At 42.3% G+C, this 23,498-nt stretch overlaps 1 protein-coding gene across 1 annotated transcript in view; it reads left to right on the forward strand.

The window, feature by feature from the left end:
* DOCK3 (dedicator of cytokinesis 3) overlaps positions 1 to 23,498 on the forward strand; it is a 409,735-nt gene that overhangs the window by 302,126 nt on the left and 84,111 nt on the right. The window contains exons 14-19 of the mRNA XM_027120931.1: positions 8,332 to 8,457; positions 18,830 to 18,954; positions 20,480 to 20,642; positions 21,163 to 21,269; positions 21,852 to 22,023; positions 22,393 to 22,490. Of these exons, the coding sequence (XP_026976732.1) occupies positions 8,332 to 8,457; positions 18,830 to 18,954; positions 20,480 to 20,642; positions 21,163 to 21,269; positions 21,852 to 22,023; positions 22,393 to 22,490 (791 nt within the window). The remainder of the gene's footprint in view (positions 1 to 8,331; positions 8,458 to 18,829; positions 18,955 to 20,479; positions 20,643 to 21,162; positions 21,270 to 21,851; positions 22,024 to 22,392; positions 22,491 to 23,498) is intronic.

A 23,498-nucleotide genomic window follows, 5' to 3' on the forward strand; every position in this document is an offset into this window, starting at 1 on the left:
AAAAAAAAAAAAAAAAAAAAAAAAAACTCTTTAATTTCTATCTAAATCTTGATTAAGATTAATTTGATTACTGATTAAGAAAAATTTGTCCAGTGGCCAACCTCCTTTATCTCTGAATGGTCTCTGTGCAAACTCTTTTATTTAGAAACCTGTTGTGCTTCACAGCACATAGTACAACTGTACATGTTATATCATGTACAGTTGTACATATTAACATTAATTCTAAACTGAATATTGCTTGATTAAATTAGAAGCACTATTTAAAAGCCTATAAGATCTGAATAGACGTTTTTCCAAAGAAGACGTACAGATGGCCAGCAGGCACATGAAAAGATGTTCAACATCATTAATCATCAGAGAAATGCAAATTAAAACCACAATGATATATCACCTCAAACCTGTCAGAATGGCTATCATGAAAAAGGACGCAAATAACAAATGTTGGTGAGGCTGTGGAGAAAAGGGAACCCTCACATACCGTTGGTGGGAATGTAAATTGGTGTAGCGACTGTGAAAAACAGTATGGAGGATTCTCAAAAAACTGAAAATAGAACTACCATGTGACCCAACAATTCCACTCCTGGGTATATATCCGAAAAAAAAAACCACTAATTCAAAAAGATGTATAGATGTATACACCCCAGTGTTCATAGAAGCGTTATTTACAGTTGCCAAGATATGGAAGCAACCTAAGTGTCCATCAAAAGATGAACGGATAAAGAAGATGTAGTGTATATATATGTACAATGGAATACTACTCAGCCTTAAAAAAGAATGAAATTTTGCCATTTGCAAAAACATAGATGGAGTTGGAGGGTATTATGCTAAGTGACATAAGTTAGAGAAAGACAAATACTGTATGATATCACTTATATGTGGAATCTAAAACGTAAAACAAACTAGTGAATATAACGAGAAAGAAACAGACTTGCAGATATAGAGAACAAACTGTTGGTTTCCAGTGAGGGGAGGGACATGGGGAGGGGTAGAAGATTAAGAGGTACAAACTACTATGTATAAAATAAATAAGCTGCAAGGATATAACAACACAGAGAATATAGCCAATATTTTATAATATATATAAATGGAACATAACCTTTAAAAGTTGTGAATCACTGTTGTACAGCTGAAACTTATATAATATTGTACATCAACTACACCTCGATGAAATATATAGAATATATAAATAAAAGTAAAAGCCTATGAGCTTTTATATACCCTTGAAGATAGCTATCAAATTTACATAGAACTGTGTTTCTCCAGATAGTTTTTATTGAGTTGGCCAAAAAGTTCGTTTGGTTTTCCGTAAGGTGGCTCTAGTAGCGCTTAGTTGTCTTCAACTTCATTCGAAAAGTTTTGTTAGATTATATTGTGACAGCTGTCATATCAGCATGCATTTTAAAAAAACTTATCAAAATTGGTGATTTTTGTGTAGCCATTTTAATATCGAAGATGGAAGAAAAAAAGCAACATTTTCGGCATATTATGCTTTATTATTTCTAGAAAGGTAAAAATGTAACTGAAATGCAAAAAAAGATTTGTGCAGTGTATGGAGAAGGTGCTGTGACTGATCGAACGTGTCAAAGGTGATTTGTGTATTTTCATGCTGGAGATTTCTAGCTGGATGATGCTCCATGGTCAGGTAGACCATGTGAAGTTGATAGCGATCAAATCAAGACATTAATTGAGAATAGTCAACGTTATACCATGTGGGAGATAGCCAACATACTCAAAATATCCAAATAAAGCATTGAAAATCATTTGCACCGGCTTGGTTATGTTAATCTCTTTGATGTTTGGGTTCCACATAAGTTAAGCGAAAAAAACCTTCTTGACCATATTTCCGCATGCAATTCTCTACTTAAACGTAACAAAAACATTCTGTTTTTAAAACAAACTGTGACGGGTGATGAAAAGTGGATACTGTACAATAATGTGGAATGGAAGAGATCGTGGGGCAAGCGAAATGAACCACCACCAACCACACCAAAGGCCGGTCTTCATCCAAAGAAGGTGATGTTGTATACATGGTGGGATTGGAAGGGAGTCGTCTATTATGAGCTGCTTCTGGAAAACCAAACAATTAATTTCAACAAGTACTGCTCCCAGTTAGACCAACTGAAAGCAGCACTCGATGAAAAGCGTCCGGAATTAGTCAACAGAAAACGCATAATCTTCCATCAAGATAACGCAAGACCGCGTGTTTCTTTGATGACCAGGCAAAAACTGTTACAGCTTGGCTGGGAAGTTCTGATTTATCTGCTATATTCACCAGACATTGCACCTTCAGATTCCCATTTATTTCAGTCTTTACAAAATTCTCTTAATGGAAAAAAATTTCAATTCCCTGGAAGACTGTAAAAGGCACCTGGAACAGTTCTTTGCTCAAAAAGATAAAAAATTTTGGGAAGTTAGAATTATGAAATTGCATGAAAAATGGCAGAAGGTAGTGGAACAAAACTGTGAATATATTCAATAAAGGTCTTGGTAAAAGTGAAAAAATGCATGTTTGGGACTTCCCTGGTGGTCCAGTGGCTAGGTCTCTGTGCTCTTAATTGGGGGGGGGGGGTGCAGGGAGGAGGGTTCGAGCCCTGGTCGGGGAACTGGATCCCACATGGTGCAACTGGGAGTTCGCATGACGCAACTGAAGATCCCGCATGCCAAAACTGGAAGACCCCCCCACCCACATGCTGCAACTAAAGATCCACGTGCTGCAACTAAAAGATCCTGCATGCTGCAACTAAAAAGTCCCGCATGCCTCAACGAAGATCCCGTGTGCCACAACTAAGACCCGGTGCAGCCAAATAAATAAATAAATAATAATAATTTTTTTTTTTTAAAGGAAAGAAAAGTGTGTCTTTTATTTTTACTTAAAAACTGAAGGAACTTTTTGGCCAACCCAATACCGCTAAATTGTTTCATAATCTCTTTTACGTAGCCTTCTTTGTTTTAACTTCCATAGACCTGTTGTAAATAAAAAGTTGCCCTTAAATGACAGTGTAAAGCCACTTCAGGGCATGGCAGTTCCCAAAGTTGTTGAAAAGAACTTTTTTTTTCTTTATCAGGGTCAACATATATTGAACTAGGAGGGTCCTCAGAGCAGCTCCAAATCAGAGGCTTCAAAGTTTGAGACTTCTCTAAAACTCTGTAGCGTGGGGTTCCTCAGGGCCTTTTCCACTGTTTTTAAGTGCCTGTTTCCCCTTATATGTGCCTGGATGCCAAGGAGCTACACGCAGTGTGCTGGAAGGGGAAGGGAGTTCATATTCCTCACCTAAAACTAGGCTAAAGCAAGAGACAAATCTTGTTTTTAAAATACAGAGAAGTTACTACAATTTGGAAAACTGTTCACACCAATATTTATAGTGTTCTTTGCTTTATTTCCTTATTTTATTTATAAAAAGCTACCCTTGGCTACAAGTTCTTGGGATATGATGTGATTAAAACATGGAGAGGGGCTTTCCTGGTGAACAGTGGTTAAGAACCCGCCTGCCAATGCAGGGGACACAGGTTCCATTCCTGGTCCAGGAAGATCCCACCTGTCGCAGAGCAACTAAGCCCATGCGCCACAACTACTGAGCCTGTGCTCTAGAGCCTGCAAACCACAACTGCTTATCCCGAGTGCCACAACTACTGAGGCCCGCACGCCTAGCGCCCATGTACTGCAACGAAGAGTAGCCCCCGCTTGCCACAACTAGAGGAAGCTCATGCACAGCAACAAAGACCCAATGCAGCCAAAATTATATAAATAAAATAAATAACTTTTTAAAATAAATTAATTAATTTAAAAAGGGTTTTTTTTTTAAAAAAAAAGAAACAACCAAAGTGCAGTTTCCACCATCACTTCACCAGGTTAAAATGCTGAATTTTGTCTCACCTCCCAGAGTGAGCAAGAAACCATGCCATCATCAGTGTCCGTGATTTTTGTCCAGAACTCACAGACACTGGCCACTTAAACAGTGTTAGAAAAGCACCCCATCCTCTGTGCTGGGGCAGCATAGACTTCAGAGAGCCTCAGGATGGCCGTAGTGAGAGGAGGTCTTCATGCTGTTGTGGGAAATCCAGGAGGAGAAATAGGCTGCTTTTCTTTGAAGTGTGTGTCTGACTGCTTCTTGGCAAGGCTTAACTTGGAAGCTGGTTGAGATCTGGGAAATCACGTGTTTCAACTCCCTCATTAAATAAATGAAGAAACTGAAGCACAGTGAAATGATTTAGTGGCTTAACCAGGGAGCCCAGGTTTCCATACTGCAGGCCACTGGCCTTTCCACTCTATTGTCAAAGCTTCTGAGCATGGGTTTTCCACTGCTGGTCTTCATGTCAGAGAATTTCATAATTGCTCAAAGAATATTTCAGGTCTTTGTTAGTCTCCTTAATTAAAGATACTTCTTTATAAAAAGTTAATTTACTTTACTGTAAACTCTCACCCATCTTTGTTAAACATCATGAACAGTTCATTGCCTTGGCAGTCTGTTTCAGAAGTCATTAGTGCTTTCCTGTCAAGTCAAATCATACAAAAATGCAGAAGGAGTTGCTATATTGGTTTTTTCTTTTTAAGATTTTTTTCGATGTGGACCATTTTTAAAGTCTTTATTGAATTTGTTACAATATTGCTTCTGTTTTATGTTTTGGTTTTTGGTCTGTGAGGCATGTGGGATCTTAGCTCCCCAACCAGGGATTGAACCTGCAGCCCCTGCATTGGAAGGTGGAGTCTTAACCACTGGACTGCCAGGGAAGTCCTACTATATTGGTTTTGAGTGCTGAGAGTAAATGTGTCATCCAGCAGTAAATCTCTTAGGTGCAGCTTTAATATATGTGGCTCTTCATTTTTGTTATTGGCCTCTTAGATATGTAGCCACAAACCCAACTCTTAGCAAATAAAACAGTTGATGCCGTGGTTTTCTATGTGTTTTATTTATTTATTTATTTTTATAAATTTATTTATTTTTGGCTGCATTGGGTCTTTGTTGCTGCACATGGGCTTTCTCTAGTTGTGGTGAGCGGGGGCTACTCTTCATTGTGGTGCATGGACTTGTCATTGTGGTGGCTTCTGTTGTTGCAGAACACGGGCTCTAGGCGTGCGGGCTTCAGTAGTTGTGGCACGCGGGCTTCATTAGTTGTGGTTCATGGGCTCTAGAGTGCAGGCTCAGTAGTTGTGGCGCACAGGCTTAGTTGCTACATGGGATGTGGGATCTTACCGGACCAGGAATCGAACCTGTGTCCCTTGCATTGGCAGGCGGATTCTTAACCACTGCATCACCAGGGAAGCCCTCTATGTATTTTTATTTTATTTTATTTTTTAACATCTTTTCTATGTATTTTTAAATGGCTATTAAGTACAGCTTTATTTACAAATCTTGGGCTAAGGTTAATTTGCATTATTAATCCTCATCTAGTTCTTCCACAAGGGATGCGGATGGCGAGGGGCCAGGGCCAGATTGCTGGCCCTCCAGTATTCCAAATAGGTGTCAGTTGTGTCCAGTAACTTTTTTATGGGGACAGTGTTTAACTTGAGGTTAAAAAGGCAGTTTTCTTGTGTCAGGGATCAGATTAACAGAGAACTTGTATAGACGTATTTACTGTCAAGTTCTTTGGCTTGAGAGCCAGATGATTGGTAGGTAGAATACCCAGAATTGCTAAAGGACTGGTTGTGTACTGGGTAGGTGAGTTGTCGTTTTTCTGAGTTATTCACAGAGGCTTTTCGGTCCTAAGGACCATGCCTTACCATTATTTGGCATGTGCCTCAATCACTCAGGGTTTCAGAACTAGAAAAGTGATCCAGAAGTTCTGGGATTCCAGCCCCTACAAAAGGGGATGGAGTTTTCCTCTATTTTCTTATTTCTTACTTGAAGTATTGTTGATTTACAATTTATATTAGTTTCATGTACACTATGAATCGCTATTTTCATAGCAATTCAACATTTTTATAGATGATACTCCATTTAAAGTTATTACAAAATAATGGCTGTATTTCCTTGTACTGCACACTATATGTTTATTGCTTATATATTTTACACATAGTAGTTTGTATCTCTTAATCTGAGTGATGGAATTTTTATAGCCTCCATTGGTGGTTTCTTTCATTCTTCATGTGCCTTTTCACTTGCTCTCTTGCATAAACTGAAGGCCTCTTAAATGTCATGTTTGGAAGAGGAGAGCAGCTACTCAGGATCTTTTTGAGTAGCTTGAAAGCTAGATGTGATTCTCCCAGCACCTTCAGTCTACATCCTCACAGGTTGCACTTCGCATATATAGGCCAATTTGATAGCTCAAAAAATGAGGAGATGAAAGGCAGTCAGTGGGTATTGGAATAAATCCTTGCCAATGCAGAATGGTAAGAGTGCACTCACTGATTTTTTTTTTTTTCCTTTGCCCTCCATCCACTATCTCAGATTCTGGAAACGGTTTCATTCTTAGCTATCTGCTCCAGGCTAGGCCATCTCCTAAGTCAGTGGATTTTTGTTCACCCAGAGGATGAGATGTAATGATAGCTGTGTAAAGATACTGCAGATAGGGCTTCCCTGGTGGCACAGTGGTTGAGAGTCCGCCTGCCGATGCAGGGGACACGGGTTCGTGCCCCGATCCGGGAAGATCCCACGTGCCGCGGAGCAGCTGGGCCCGTGAGCCATGGCCGCTGAGCCTGCGCGTCCAGAGCCTGCGCGTCCAGAGCCTGTGCTCTGCAATGGGAGAGGCCACAGCAGTGAGAGGCCCGCGTACCACAAAAAAAAAAAAAAAAAAAAAGATACTGCAGATAAATAAGCTGAGGTTGTGGGGGAGGGTGAGTACCTCACCAACCTGCTGTCGTCTGTAGAAATCAAAGGCCTTCAGCCTTTCAGGGTCATAAACTAATGGTAACTGGGTCCATCAAGTGATTAGGCTATAAAAAAATTAATTTAGAGTGGCCGAATCTCAAACACTGATTATCTAACCAGAACGCCAACTGGAATATCATATGTCTGCTTTTCAGGGCACTGTGATCCTGGTGTTAATGACACCTGCGACTTCATATGTGTAATCCCAGGGTTTCTTGAGGGAGATGCACTTAGCTGAAGCAATGAGATCATCTTGAGGTTCTGTCTGGGCGGCAGTAGAACTGTATTTCCTCCACTGACCCAGCAGTGAGAGTACATATTCCTAGTTCCTAGAATACTTTGACCTGCTAGATACAGTATCTGTGACTCTCCTGACTTCTCTTTCTCCACTTCTCCATCTCCTCTCCCTTCTCCCTTCCCAGACCGTTCTTATTCTACATCTCCACTTGTTACTGTTACTGTCTCCATTCTAACCACCACTCTTTTGATTGTCCTGATTATCATAACATCTTCCCTCATTTCTAGATATTCATCTTCTGCTCAACTCCCAAGTTTCCAGATTGACGAGGGTGCTTCCTGCTGACCCATAGATCAGCACCTAAACTCATCCTCCTACCAGCTAATCTCATTCACAGTGTCTCAGAGGCACTCCAAACTCCATCTAGGCTTGACTTCACAGACTCCTAGCCAGTGGCTGCAGTGAGGATCCTTGAGGACAGGGGAGGAGAGTGATTTCCAGGAGACTTTTGTTTTGTGCAAAACTCCTAAGGTACAAGTAATGAGCAAAAGTAATGAGCAAAACTCCTAAGCTACAAGTAATGAGCAAAAGCCAGATCACTTTAGGGGACATTGCACATTCTCCCAAGTTCTGAATAAAGCCCCTGGGATCATCTGGAGGATCTGAAATTCTTAGAGTCTGAAGCAAGGCTCAGTTAGCCCCACAAAATATTCTTTCCTTTCCTTGCAGTGCATTGGTTCCCTGCAGGAAGAATGTGATGTCTGCTCTGCTGCCCTCTGTACAAGCCATTGCAAGGTTGAACCAGAAAATTGCATCCCGCACTTTGGCATAAAACACAGCATCTCTTAACCTAGTCGTTTCCAAATGGTGGGACACCCTCACACAAGGTCTTCTTTGGTTACACTTGTTTCTAGTCTGCCATTGTTTCTATAGACTTCTCTGGGTTCCTAAACGTACAGTTTATGTGAATCAACCCTCTCATTCAATATTCACTAAGACCCAGTCCGGCCCTGGGCTGGATGCTGGGGAACAAAGAGGAAGGCAACTTAATCTCCCAGACCTCAGTTTGTATTTAATAGAATAGTTCTCTGGATTTTTGAGATTATCTTGACTTAGATTCTTTTAGCTTTCTAGCATGTTTCTTCAGAATAATGTATACTTTCTGCATCAAAACTTTTCTCAAGAAAAATGCTGAATTTTGCACATTTTTTCCTGAAAAAATGTGACTCTGTGTTTTCTAGGGTAGAAGTATGATACTGAGTAAAAACAATGCTTTTGTTTTTGCAGGTCTTATCATTTCTCTGCAGCTTCTTCGTGGAGACATGGAACAGATTAGGAGAGAAAATCCTATGATATTTAATAGGGGATTGGCAATTACAAGAAAATTGGGATTTCCTGACGTCATCATGCCAGGTAGGCAGAACTTCTTGGGGCTGGAGTGGGAGAAGGGTTAGGAGGATTGAGTCCAGTGCTCCCCTTGTGAGCAGGTGGTGAACTATGCTGTGGAGGAGCCCTGCAGCCATTAAAAGCCTCTACAGCCGAAGTCAGGTTGCTGACTGCAGTCTGCAGCCAGTTGCTCCTTTGACTCTTGTTGGCATCTGTTCTTTTCCAGAAGCCCCCACATATGTTCACCAGTGCAGCAGATGAGCTTTTTTGTCTCCTATGGAGACCGGATGGTAGGAATCAATATAGAACTTCTCATGGGGATGGATTTTTATACTCTTCTCTTCAATTACATTTCCTAGAGGAGAATCCCCTCATAGGAACATCCTCTTTAAGGAAAATAGTGCCTATAGTGTCAATGAATCCCAGTTCAGTTCATGTAGGAATAGCAGATATATTTGTATCAGAAAAATGAATCATAATGAAAATACCATAATGTATCAGAAAAATGGGTCAGACAAATGGTATAAGTTAGGCACTGTGAATAGTACTATCTGGCCAATTTCTCAGAAATTGTCTAACTCCTTTCATCTAATTCCTGATGGAGAGCCAGGGCAGAAAGTGGGAATGCATTGACTCTCAAGTGTGGTTCCAGCAGGTCAATCTCAGGTTCATGCTTCCTGGCCAGGGGGATGCAGGCCAAGCTAGAGAAGTGGATCCAAACAGGCCATCAGAACCAAGGGGGCTGTAGGGAGTGAGGGAAGAAGGGTAGAGGCATGGCTCCGATGGATGGCAGGTGGTCTGATAACCAGAGAAGATGGGAACAAGGAGAGGGAAAGGAGACAGACTGTTTGTCTGGATGAATTATGGGAGGAGTAGTAGCCCTACCTTTTCCAGTGATTTTTTTTTTTTTTTTAGTGATGTGATTTTATTTTATTTTATTTTTTTAACATCTTTATTGGAGTATAATTGCTTTACAATGGTGTGTTAGTTTCTGCTTTGTAACAAAGTGAATCAGCTATCCATATACATATATCCCCATATCTCCTCCCTCCCACCCTCCCTGAGTTTTAATGTTCTGCTAAAAGTTTATTTGCCTTTGTTTAAAGGAGCCAAGCCAGGCTAGACTAAACTGATTGTGACCACTCTAAATATCACCTATTTGGAGTTCTTCATGGTGCTGTAAAATCCTCTTGTTGGAAATATTTGCCAGCACATACCCAGAGGAGAGTATGGCCTGAGTATAGAGAAGGCCTGTGTGATGGATTCCAGCTGCCCTCCAACTTCCCACATTATGCCCAGACTTGTTTTCTGTTGCCTTCGTTCTCTGTCCATAGACACTGTGAATGCAGAGCAAGCTGCTGTGACAGCCTTTGTCTCCTGCTCATGCACACAGGAGGGTCTTTTGTATGAGAGTCCTAGGCCATTTAATCAATTCCTAATCAATTCTGTGTTTATCTTTAAATACTTAGGAGACTTCATGCTTATGAAAGGCCCCCATCTGACTATTGTAGAGGTGATGTCCTCCACAGGATGTTTCTTTCATCCTGTCCCGACACGTTCCTCAGCCCTCGATGACCCTGGTAATCAGGAAAAGAAGAGCCCGGGCATAGTTCCTGACTTCTTGGCAACATGTCACTGAAGAAATAATTAGTAGTTACCAAAATTGTTCTGGTGATCTTATTTTCATTAGGTATCCGGGCTCATGATGTAGAGTCATATATTCTAAAAAATGTACTTAAAGTTCTTTCTCTCTTTTAAGAACTTGTTTGTCTAAGATTTGGACATATCCTTCCTCTTAGCCTTCACACAGTCACAGAATCAAAACAAAGTGAGCAGAGACTAGAAAGGAGCAAGCTTCAGTCAAAAATTTTTAAGCAAACTTTAATTTCAGGAGTTGCAGTATCCAGACCTCATCTATGGAAAGAGATCTTTTTGTGGAGCACTCTGCATCTCTTTGTGTCATTGGCACACAGGTTTATAAAGGATTTCTGAGAATGTTAGACATGACCATGGAAATAAGCAGTATCAGTATCATTGGTGAGGCAAGCTGAGTTTAAGGGGAGTTTCCCTCCTTTGGGCAGCTAAGGAATCATCGTATGATGTGCCCTATAAGGCAGAGACGCTGACAATCCTGGGATGTCCAAACTGGGGCTGTGAGTGTGCTCTTCGCTGTGTTGTCTGCCCTTGAAGTACTGAGTGCTGGAGCTGAAAGTAAGGATTGATTCACAGGCAGGAAACAGTCCTTTATGCATCTGTCCTCTCCTTTACCTTTCCTTCCCCCTGAGGAAAGAATTTTTTGCATAGATGGCCACTCTCAGGACTGTGCACTAACAACTGACAGCCACCTTAATGCACCCCAAGGTATCATCAGAGTAGGTTTGCCATCCTTGGGCAAGGGGATAGGGCTAGCCCTGCAGGTCCTGCTGGAGCAGCAGGAAAAGTGTGCAGCAGTGTCTTAAATTGTGGTCAGCCTGTCTTGGGAAACCATGTCTGTGGCAAGAAGTCCCTAAGTGAGGTCACCCCTCCACCTGCAGCTGGTCCACTCTTCACCTGGGCTGCAGCAATCCCACACCTCACAGTCCTGGTGTGACCGAGTTACAAGAAGTTGCGACTTCTTGATACATGGTCATATGGGAAATGAAATAAATTATGTTAGTAACTGTGAGCATTTCAACACTTAAGTCTGAGAAATTAGAGTAACTAGGGAAATTAGAATTATTCGTATACTGTGATTCTTATTTTGAAACTACCAGCATATGGCAGAAACCACCAGATACTAATCTGGAGAGGTCCTTTTTGTCAGATGGCCCAGATAGGTCCTTGTCAAAGCATACTGACAGAGCTTACAGCTCTGAGTTTCAGCATTTAGACAAGTTACAACCACACCAGTATCTAACATACCATTTCAAAAAAGGTCTTTCTGATGGTCTCCTGTTGCTTTCCATGAGTGTGTACACATACACCATGTGACTGGTGTGAACAGGAGATGTCCTACTCTTTGCCACAGCTGAGGCCCTGACTACACAGCCATCCAGCTGTGCTCATGACCCATGGTGGTGAGTAGGAGGCAAGTCTGCCATTGCTGGTGTTCTGGGAGGTCACAGAGAAGGCACATCAACCCAGGAAACGTCATCCAAGATTATAGAAGGATAAACAGATGCGGGAATTTAAACCTTACTTTGAAACTGAGCACTTAACAGACTTTTGTTGGTTTGTCACCATATTTCTATGGGTATTTCCTCCTTTCCTCCAAACTCATTTTAGTTGCATATGAAAGCTAATAACTCTATAGCACACTTTTACTCCTTTCTTAGATTTTTTTTTTTTTTTTTTTTTTTTTTTTTCGCGGGCCTCTCACCCTTTTGTCCTCTCCCGTTGCGGAGCACAGGTTCCGGACGCGCAGGCCCAGTGGCCATGGCTCACGGGCCCAGCCGCTCCGCGGCATGTGGGATCCTCCTGGACCGGGGCACGAACCCGTGTCCCCCACATCGGCAGGCGGACTCTCAACCACTGTGCCACCAGGGAAGCCCTCTTAGATTTTTTTCAAGAAACTGGAGAGGAAATATTGGAGCAGGGCAGGTGTTTCAGGTGAATGAGGTGAATGTTGAAGTTAACATTGTTTTCTGTGTCTCATTTGTCAGAATTAGCCAAAATAAAACTTTAAAGAAAACTGTCTGCCAAAAGACTGTAAACTGAAAGGAATGATTTAAAACCACTTGCTCAAGAATGGTCTGTACCCTTCTCCAGACCACATCTAAGCCAGCAGAGATGTGCCACCAGCTTCTGTGTAGTTCTCTAACTGTTAGCTTTCCTGGAGAGTCTGTTCCCTGGAGTCAGTAGGAATACAGAGCTCTGTCATGCCTCTGTGGGAAATAAATATTTTAACTTGTTTTATAAACCTTGAATTTTTAAGGTTATCATTTACTGTGGACGTTATGGGCCAAGTTTCATGTTAGTTAAATGAGCTTCTCTCTTGTCAGAAGAAATCTGCCCTTTGATTTAGTATGTTCTAGCTGATGGCCAAGTTTTTCCTAAAGCAGTAGTTCTCTAACTTTAGTATGTATCAGAATCACCTGCAGTGCTTGGAAAAACACAGATTGCTAAGCCTCTAACCCAAGAGTTTCTGAGATAGTAGGATTGGGGTGGGACCTGAGAATTTGTATCCCTCACAGGCTCTCAAATGACGGCGATGCTGCTGGTTTAGGACCCCCTTTGAGAACTATGCCCTAGAGAGTACTCTGCTTTAGGGATGCTTTGCCCTTCCCTGAGTCAGACCTGGCACAAGCTCGTCTCTGGGTTGCCCTGACCTTGCCCTTTAGAAGGCAGCTATGCTGGCATGGCAGCCCTCTAGGGGGCCCCCTGACTCTTGCCCTTGTGCTCAAAAATACACTCTGTCCTTTGCTTTGACCCCTGATAAAACGTGCATGCTTCATCACCAACCTGCAAGTGATGGTTTTTTTTCTCTTTTCCTGTTTGTCTTAATTGTTCTTGTTTTTCTCTGTGCTGTCCCCTCATTCTTGCCCCTTTGTTTCTGGTGCAGAGATGAAGATAGTTGGGTGTAAGTTCCTGCTTTTGTGTGTCCTGTCTGCTTTTGCCTGCTTTGTTTCCATCTTCATTTGTTTCACGGAATGTTATGCTGCAATACTGGGGTGGGGTGTCATTTACATTATTAATCTTTCATCAGCCTCACCTTTTGGGATAACTGACAAGACATTGGAGAAGCTACCAGCCCAGCCTAGAGACTGTGTATTACTTAGGGTATTCATTAAGATCAGAGAAAACTAAGGACTTGTTGGAATGTTTAGAAAACCTTTAAAAGCCCTAGGTGAATAGACACAGGAAAGGATTTTTGTGAGACGGATCAGCTACTCCCATTGAAAAGAAAATGAGTAGTGCTTATCCCAAGCTACAAAGAATCAGAAAGGCAGAAAGATGCTCTTTTCAGCTCTGCTGGACACATCTCATGACTTTTGAAAGAGACACGACTTTTGAAAGAAAAGCTATTCTCAGCAGAGTGATGAAAGTATTTACCAGAAGTAGATTCATAGGACTGTGGTCAGTCTGAGTGTCAAATGAAGCTTTGGCAGTATCTCTAAGGGAGGGTTTAGGAATAATCACATCTGGTCCCACGACAGGTTGGAAGATCATCACATCCCTGATCCAAGAAGGGAATAATCGTATATAGTGATGTCACACTATGCCCATTCCTGTCATCCTGTTAGAGCAGAGAACATCACTGACTTCATAGCAAAAGAAACCAGAAGTGTTGACACTGAAGACATGGTTAGAAGAATAAGGAAGCTGTCTTTCCTGGATACTAAAGAAATCCTCCCGAGAGCCTTTTTTTAGTCTCTTCCTCAGAATAAGAATTACTACAACATAAAGCATTGGTCATGTGTCTGAAGGTGTCCATATTAAATGGTAGTTAACATCTCCACATCTCCATGAATGCTGTCAGGAGACTCCTATTCTGCCAAGAGACAGGATTGGCACCATCCCAAGCAGGCTGCTGTGTCTGCTGGGAGAAAGTTCTAGTTTTACATGGTCTTAAGGGAAAGAAAGCACTATCCACAGAAGCTCTTCCTAATCCTATCTAGAATTAGACAAGGTCTAAATAATGTATTTAATACTGTTATCCTTGAACCTAGAGCCTCCACACATGTGGTGTGAGTAACTTATACAGAAGGAACATGAATGTAATAAAGAATCCAAGCAAGTCTTAGTGCCCAGGGACTTCCCTGGTGGCACAGTGGTTTAGAATCCGCCTGCCAGTGCAGGGGACACGGGTTCGAGCCCTGGTCTGGGAAGATCCCACATGCCACGGAACAGCTGAGCCCATGCGCCACAGCTACTGAGCCTGCGCTCTAGAGCCTGCGAACCACAACTACTGAAGCCCGCGAGCTGCAACTACTGAAGCCCGTGCTTCATGCCACAACAAGAGAAGCCACCCGCAATGAGAAGCCTGCACACCACAACGAAGAGTAGTCCCCACTCACCACAACTAAGGCACTGCTGCAAACCTGTGTAGGCTGTCCTGGACCATTTCTCCTGGCATAGAATTCTACACAGGCTGGAACTATGTGGCCCCAAAACTTCAAGTAAGGCTGGAGTGTCTGGCAAGAGACTATCTTGCTAACAGATGCTCTGGTACCTGAGCTGGACCTTGAAGATTCTGACACCTCTACGGAGACTGCTTTCAGAAGAGACCTGCAAACACGTTGTGAGCTGTTTCTCCAAAGTCATGCTAGGATTCAGGTCTTTGGATGATCAGACCTGGCCACTGAAGCATGCACTTTTCTCTCTGCTGGATGCAGCTCTGTCACAGTGCTCCTCAGCCCTCTGAGATTACTGGCAGCTGAAAAGCACTGTTTCCTTCTAAGACCTATCACTCTCTAAGGACCCCAGAATGTTTCACGCCAATCCCTGACACAATAAGATGGCCTCAAATTCATTACCTTGCTCCTTCCCAGCAGCTGTTTATTGTAGACTTCTAGGAATCTGGATTTTTGATGTGTAGTTGCAGCATAGTGATGCTGCTCTTGACCCTTGAACACTCCAATTCAGGTATCAGCAAACTATAGCCCATAGGCCAAATCCAGCAGCCTGTTTTTGTACTACCTACCAGCTAAGAATGGTTTTTTACATTTTAAAAGGGTTGTGAAAACAAAGAACATGTGACAGAGACCTATGTGACCTGCAAAGCCTAAGATACTTACTATCTGACCTCTTAGAGAAAAAGTTTGCCAGCCTCTGCCTACTCTTAAGTCCCTAGTTCTCTGACATGCAGTTATACCAACAGCTGTCACTGGCTGCTGTGTGAAACTGTGAAAGGGACAAAGATTATTTATTCTGAAGCCCTCTTACAAGAACAACCTCATTCATTCATCTTCCCATTCAAGAAACTCTGTTGCATGTCAACTGAGCACTAAGCATTCAGAGATGTAAGGCATTGCTGATGTTGTTAGAGGCTCTGCCAACCTTAGGAAGCAGAGGACACCGAACAAATGGAGTCAGGGCTGCCCTCAACAATACGCACTCCCACTCCCCGTGGAAAAGCCTCCCCCTTCCATACCCGTCCCAGCATTCCTCCATGCTGCCTAAGAGGTGCCCAGTCCCCCACCCTCAGCCAGACTTCACTAGTATCTTCCAAGCACACCCCCACTTTATAGTCCCCTGATGTTAAACCCTGGAGAGCATCAGAATTACCTGATGATTTTTTTTTAAATACAAGTACACAAGCCCACCCAAGACCCACTAGAATCTCAAAGGGTGAATATTAGAAATCTAATTTTAACAAGCTCCCTAGGTGATTCAAATACAGTCAGCCAGGCAGTGGTCTTCAGACTAACCTCAGAAACCACTGTTCAGGACTTCTCTTTCCCATTCTTATGATAAGGTGCCTGTCCTCATCCCTCTCTTGGTAATATTTCTTGGCCATTGGTGCTAAAGTTTACATGAGCCTCCTGGAGACAGTACCTTAACCCAGAGGCATGATTCCACTTGTAGGCTTTGTGAACATGTAACATACAATAAGGATAGCTGAAGAGCAGGGACCCTGGGAAGCTCTCTGTAAGGCAGGCCTGGGTCATTACATTCTGGAGCTTTTCACATTTGTTTCTTCTAGTTCCTTGAGAATTAGTGGAGAGCTCAATTTAAATGATCCTCCAGAGAGCTTTTGACAAGAAGGCCCCAGCACCATTAACTATTAAAAAGTGCTGCTTTCAAAACTGAGGCCATAATTTGCAAAATTGCAACCCGTAAGGCAGCCTGATACCTATTCTGACTGAGAACAACCTTGGTCTAGGCAGGTCTGTTCTCTAAATAAAGAGCAAAGATCTGATGAAATCAAGCTGTTTCAGTGTGTAACCCAGAAGGTACAGTTGCTTGTATTTATAAATTTTCTCAGCTAGACGATCACCAAAGCATTCTGTTTAAATAGAAAATTTTTAAAGAATGAAAACTGTAGGAATGTCTAGCTCAGTCCTTCCATTTGAAATTGGCATTTTGGTTTAAAATACCCTGGAGGAGCTGCCCAGGAGCTATGAGCTCACTCTATAAAACCAAAATAGACCAAATTCTGTCATTGTCAATCTCCAAGACAATACCCAATTTAGTATTAGTATTTTATATCATATATTGCTAGGAAAAGTTTGAAATGTTCCATTTAAGGACATACTTATTATAATATGGTTAACTTTTGTATAGAGCCACAGAAATTTATATGTTTGTACAAGCTAGACTACTATTGCTGGTAGCCAACATCTGCTTTTAAAAGTCACGTGAATTATCTTGAGAATAACTGCCAGAGAGTGCTGACTTATACCACGGTGATTTTAAACAAAGCACCTATTCTTCAGATATTAAAATTCTCTAGACTATTCACTTTATGCCAAATCGTCCTCGAAATTGAATAATTACTTAAATTCCATAGAAAAGCTAATGTGTAACTGAAAAGCTTTTATCAGGAGAAAGCTCTGAGATGTCTGTTCCAGTTGTTAAAAATTTAAGGTGTAACCAACTCTGATTTATCCCATTATAATGGCAATAACCCATAGTAAAGTTCCCAGTTAATTTTGAATTTTACTTTCAAGGCTGATTTTATTCAGCCTCTGTTCTGATGGTAGCAAAGTAATGAATTTGAGTTTTCCTTCTCCTTCTGCTAGTCTTCCCCACCCTACCTACACACCTATTAAAATAGGTGACCTGCTAGGAGGGCCCAAGCAGGGATGTTCAAAAGAGGAAGATTAAAGTGTCAAACTCATCAAACTTCAAAGGAGAGGTTCTACTCAACCCAGGAGGAAAGTCTATATGGACTGCAAGGATGGACACCCTGAAGTCTGTCCCACCTACCCAGCAGTTGCATTTGTGTGTGATTTTCAAGAACACATTTTCCTCTTCCCTTCATGGTAGCCTCAGGGCTATTTGTTTGGGGAAATAGCTTCCACACATTAGAGGAAGTTCTCTGCGCTTTCAGAGAATAATTGTTTCTCAGGGACTGCTCTTCCCCACTTGGGTCAAAGTGTTTTGAGAGTATTATGTGACCAAATAACCATGATTGCACTCCTACAGTAGGAAGGCAACCTGAATAATAGAAGGTCTGGTCATGAAGACCCCCAAAGCCCAAGATATATGCCAGTCCTGGTCTATCACTGTTTCATATGTAAGAGACACTCGGACACTTCCACAGTTAGAGAGGTGGACAGTGCAGAAAAGGAGCTGTCAGTCATCATGTATCTGACCAAACCAGAAAGCTCAGTTGCTAACCAAAAACAAAGACTTATGTCATTGTGATTCCAAGTAATGAACAGATTTAGATGTGCCAGTTTTTCTAAAAACTGAAGGAGAAAGTATTTCTGGCTTCTGAATTGGCTTGCTTTGCAAGTTAATTAATTGTTCCGTTAACTTTTAGTTGATTTCTTCAGGCTCCTAACACATCTTCACTTTGGCCTTACCTGGTTTCCTTTGTCATTTCATTCCTTTGAAGATTTTTTTTCCCACAGCCTTTACTATTTTTTTGAAAGTCAAAAGCCCTTCTTTAGTTTGTGTTAAGTAAAATTCGTCATTTTATGGGTTTAGAAGCTTAGAGCAGCCTAAATAAGCTCCTTTTATGCATGAACAGACAATTCCTTCCCCCCTAAAAAAAGGCATTTGAGACTTAGGTCATTTCAGACTTGCAGTTTGAGCTACTGCTGCCCAGTCTCAAGCAGCAGGTATGGGCTAGAGTCAGAGCACGCAGAAGCAACAAGAGCACAACAGACTGTCGCCCCAGTCCTTTGGCACCTGGAGAGTCACCTGCTCCCAGAGCACTTGCTACAAAAAGAAGACAAACTGACAGTCCAGTGACCTCTGCCTGACACTCCAGCAGGGAATGGGATTTGGAGGTAAGCCTCCAGAAGGAAGTAGTAGTTTATCCTCTAGTCAGACTCAGAAGGATTGAGGGTTGCAAAAAGAAAGCAAAGAAAAAAAAAGAGAAATGATTTTTTTGTTTTTTGGTTTTTTTTTTGAGGGAAAGGAGGAGGGATTAGTAGTTAAGACATAGACATGATTAAAATAAGTGTTATTCCTGTTGATTCTAAAATCTTTCCTGACTGGGGGACTTAGATTACAGCTATTCTCCTGGAGGGGAGAGAGACTGAGCAGACACCTGCAATCTGCCTTTTCCCACCCTAGACAAGCTGTGGTGAACACCTTTAAGATTCAGACTTAGAGAGCACATGACTAACCAACCTGAGTACTGCTGCACTGATATTGGTAGAATGTCCATTGTTATTAACCAAGCTTGGAATGCCCTGAGCACCCACCTGAACCCTGGAGGATCCAGATGCTAGCTTTGTCCTCCATGCACATGGGGCAGAGTGGCTTCTGTGGTCATGAAGACATGACATTTCTTTCCCCACAGGTGATATCCGCAATGACCTGTACCTAACCCTGGAGAAGGGGGACTTCGAGAGAGGGGGAAAGAGTGTACAGAAGAATATTGAAGTGACCATGTATGTGCTTTATGCAGATGGAGAAATCTTGAAGGTAAAGTTTGCCAGTCAGTTTGGAATGGAGGCTAATCCTGTAATAATTTTAGTGCTTTTGTGGACTTTGTCCAGAGACCCATCCTCTTCAGGAAGAGCTGAACTCAAATCACCCCATATGCATTCTTCTCCGCCTTAGCCTTTCTTCAAGGAAATTCTACAGTATGCTCTGATGACTTGCAGTGTCATACAGCCTTTTTAGAAATTCTTCCTAGTGTCTGACCTGAATCCTTCCTGTTCTAATTTAGACCTATTCCCTCTAGTTCTGTCCTACATGTTACTTTTTCAGCCACCTGTCTAGCATCGAGCTGCCTAGTTTTGGTAACTGTTATTAGGTCCCACGCTTTTTGTTCCTTGAGCTAATATGGAAAGTTATACTTTCCCTTTAGTAAAGGGTGGAACTTAGGTACCCACTTGCTGTTACCAAGTTATGTGGCAAGGAACAGCAGACTCAGGCCGTAAAAGATGATTTCTAGCCAGTGCAGTACAAGGATCCTCTGTCACTCTTCATTAAAAGAGAAGACCTGGAATGCTGTTTTTCTACTGTCATTATGTCAGTTTTTCCCTCAGTCAGTCATGGTCAAGTCCCTGGCAAATAAAAAGGCATTATTTTCATGTCTCTTGGTAGAAGGCAAATCACTCTTTTACAAACCTTGCTTCTGTGTGTTGACATCAGCCTTATGAGGTAGGCAGACCAGGAGTGATCGTCCATATTTTACAGAAGGAAAAAGGTAAAGTTAGTCAGAGTCATCTCCCAAACCTAGAAAGAAATGGAGGGTAATGTTGAAATGGTGGTAGAAACAATGATTTGTGTGTCATTTTAAAAACCCACCTCAAGGACTAAGGCATGTTCATTGTTTGTATGAATAATGCTGAGGTCAGCAGAGCTGTCAGCTGTTCACACCACCCTGTGTGGACAAGGAGCTGCTCCTGATTGTATTGTCCACAGCTTCCTGGCGGGCCTGGGACTGGGTTTTCACATCAATATTTGGGAACTGGGGTCAAGTTAAATCTGGTCTACCTTGTTTATATCCAAGGACAGTCAGCCATGGGCAACCTAAAATGCCAGTGCAACATTAGGCCAAAGATTAGAAAACAAGCTCCACTTTATTATTATTTAATTAATTATTTAATTTTTAAAATTTAATTTTATTATTTAATTATTTTTCTGATCTGGAAAGTGCCATATACGGTTGACTTCTCCTATGAATTCGTTGTTTCCTTTCTTAATGAGGATGAAGAGCCTACCTTAGTGATTCAGATGCACCACTCAGCTTCTCTCATGTTTATTAAGCAATGAGTGTGGTTACCTCTGCCCCAAGGAAAACAAGGAGCATTGTGACTGCTCATTTCTTATACCATCTAGACAGTTGTTTCCAAAAGTACTGAATTTAAGTCATCTTATAGATTTGGCCTGATGGGAAAATGAGACCTGCACAAAGGAGAAAATGAAATGTCCTAGGTGACATGGAAATCCAAGGGATCCCTCCAGGAAGATGGCACCTTACTTTGCTTCTCTCTTCCAGGATTGCATCAGCTTGGGTTCAGGAGAGCCGAATAGGAGTTCGTACCACTCCTTCGTCCTCTACCACAGTAATAGTCCTCGCTGGGGAGAAATTATCAAATTGCCCATCCCCATTGATCGGTTCCGGGGCTCCCACCTGCGCTTCGAGTTCAGACACTGTTCCAGTGAGTGAGACTTCTCTCCACATTCCTTTGAGGATATGAATATAACTCTTTCCTCTCTGGAACAGAAGTAAGAGAGTTCTTACTATTGGGGGAAGAAAATTAGGAGTTGTGTACTTAGAGATGGGATATCATCAGAGGCTGTCCTTTGGACAGTGATTCAGAAACATGGGATCTGGTATTGTCCTGTTGTAGTGTCTGACCTGGATGCTGGATAATTGCCAGGGTCATTCTTCTTTGGGGGTTTCCTTTGTATGTATTAAACTCCTTCTTAAAGAGCCCCTGGTTTATCAAGACTAGCAATTTAGTTTCTATTTGAGTCTAGGTTGCCTGTGTACCTTGGGATATGAATGGAAACTCAGTCTAGTACATTTCTCATCATTCTTGCCGTCAGGTTGCTACCTAATTAATGAACAAAGTAAGGGACAAAGAAGTAAAGAGCATCGGTGATAAGCCAAAAGGGAATTGCTGTTGAAAAGCAAAGTGTGTGGCAAAACAACTAATGCTTGGCTCTGATTTGCAGCAAAGGACAAAGGGGAAAAGAAACTCTTTGGCTTTGCATTCTCACCCCTGATGCGGGATGACGGCACCACCCTCTCAGATGATATCCACGAGCTCTATGTGTACAAGGTACAGAGCCTGGCTGTCTCTCACCCTGATGAGACCACTCTCACACATGGTTCTCAGTTAGGTGGTTTTCACTGAGCGGGCCAGACGATCCAGGGTAATGCGCTGGTTGAGACAGCAGGACAGCTGTGGGCAGTCTTTTGACTTCTAAATGAAGTGAGCTTCCTCCCATAAGTAATGCCAGCAGGGCCTTTGTTTTCCACCTCCCACTCCACTAGTCATGGAAATCTGTTACCAACCCCTCTGTGCTCTTATGGCCTTGGCTTGTTCATTCCGCGACCTGCTATTTGAGATTGGGGTTCTGTCAGCTGTCACAGCATAGCTGGCACTCAAGGTTGCCTGCATACCAGGTAGAGGCCACGAGCCCCACCATGTTCTCTTTAAAAGGCATGTGAGCCGTTCTGGAGAAAGAAATGAAAAGCACTTTTAAAGTGCTTAGAAAGCACTCTTCTAAGAGGACCTGAGGTCCAAGGTCCAGCCTCAGGAAGATGAGAGTAAACATCAACTCAGAAATTCCCTGGGACCTGATTTATTACAGGTGGCATGGTTCAAGAAACATTCTGTATTCTCTACTTTTGCCTATAGTGTGATGAGAATAGCACGTTTAACAACCATGCTCTGTACTTGGGCCTGCCCTGCTGCAAAGAGGACTATAACGGCTGCCCTAACATCCCCTCCAGCCTCATCTTCCAACGCAGCACCAAAGAGTCTTTCTTCATTTCCACACAGCTCTCCTCCACCAAACTCACCCAGAATGGTAGGTGATGGTGCCTGCAGCATGGTGCCCTCCACTGTTCTCACTTGCTGGTCCATGTTGCTGATACATGTTAAAAGAGACAAATTATTGCTTTTTCATGCCACAGTGAGGGAATTCTTTTCATATGTAATTGAAGAAATCATTCGGCAATAGCAGCCTATGAGATTTTCCATGGTTTTAGCAGCTCCTGAGTGACATTCAGACTTTACAGATGTGTCTTTAGCCTTTATCTCAGCACTCCAGAGGCTGTTATACTGCTCGTAGCTATTTCTGTCCTTCTAGGTCTCACCTGTCCTTGGCAGGGAGAGTCTGGGCTTTGCTTGTCCATGACGAAGCCAGGGTTCACTGTCTTTTGGGCTTGCTTCCTAGTGGACCTCCTTGCTCTGCTGAAATGGAAGGCCTTTCCAGACCGGATCATGGACATCCTAGGGCGTCTGCGGCATGTCAGTGGGGAGGAAATTGTTAAGGTATGGCTTCACACAATTCACACATGCTACCTGAGCAAGAATCTGGGCAGAAGGCCCCACTTCCCCTTGATTTCTGCCAGTAAGCCTCTAAGACCATTTCTCGAGGTATATAATTAGGTGAGTAGAAATAAAGGTATTTTTCTTTCTTAACTTCTTTTTTTTAAGTAGGTATCACATCAGGTTTATTACCTTTTAGAAACTACCTTTAAGTTTTAAGCCCTATTTTCTGCCTTGTTTTTCTTCCTAGAAAGCAAACTGGTAATTAAAGGGCAGTGATAAAAACACCCTCTCAGAAACAATCCCAGTGTGTGCTGCTGCCCACATGCCTTTAGGTCTCCTCTCCCTTCCTCTCTCTTCCCTTACTTTGTAAACCTTTACCACAAATCCAGCCTGATGTCTTCTTGGCTCTACTCTCTTGATTATCTACAGGAACTCTGAATACTCTCCATTAACTGTAACTGTTGATTTTGCCCAGACTCTCACTAGAGTCCGTAATAGGGGACCCTTCCTTACTCCCTTCCTCAATTGCTTTTTCAAGTACTTTTGTGACATTTCCTATCTAATGGTCTGAGCAGGCTGACAGCAACACTACCAGACCCCAGTTGTTTTCCATAGGGCTTCTCCGCAGTGTGTAGAAGCCAGGTGTTTGCCCACCTGACTTTAGCTCAAGAAAACTCCCAGGCACTTCCTGATGGTGAAAGCCCAGTAGGTGGATTCTGCACAATGGACTGAACTCAGCTGAGGAAAATGGAAGTACTTTTGGTGATCAGCAAGGGCAATGGAATGTAGGATAGAGATTAAATGTCAAGAAGGCAACTTGTCTATCAGTGAGCATTCTTGGCTTTATCATTGCAAGTGTCAAATCTATTAGCATTGCACTGTCTGTACTTTCATTTTACAGCTTCCATTGACTCAATAATACACAACATGGTGTCTCCAAACAAGCAATAATTTTAAAGTCTGTGTATGGCTTTGTACTTTTTTGAAGTCTTTTATGAATTTTGTCTT

This window comes from Aethalodelphis obliquidens, unplaced genomic scaffold (assembly GCF_003676395.1).
Source record: "Aethalodelphis obliquidens isolate GAN/ISIS:26980383/991018 unplaced genomic scaffold, ASM367639v1 scaffold22, whole genome shotgun sequence".
In the NCBI taxonomy this organism is placed as follows: domain Eukaryota; kingdom Metazoa; phylum Chordata; class Mammalia; order Artiodactyla; family Delphinidae; genus Aethalodelphis; species Aethalodelphis obliquidens.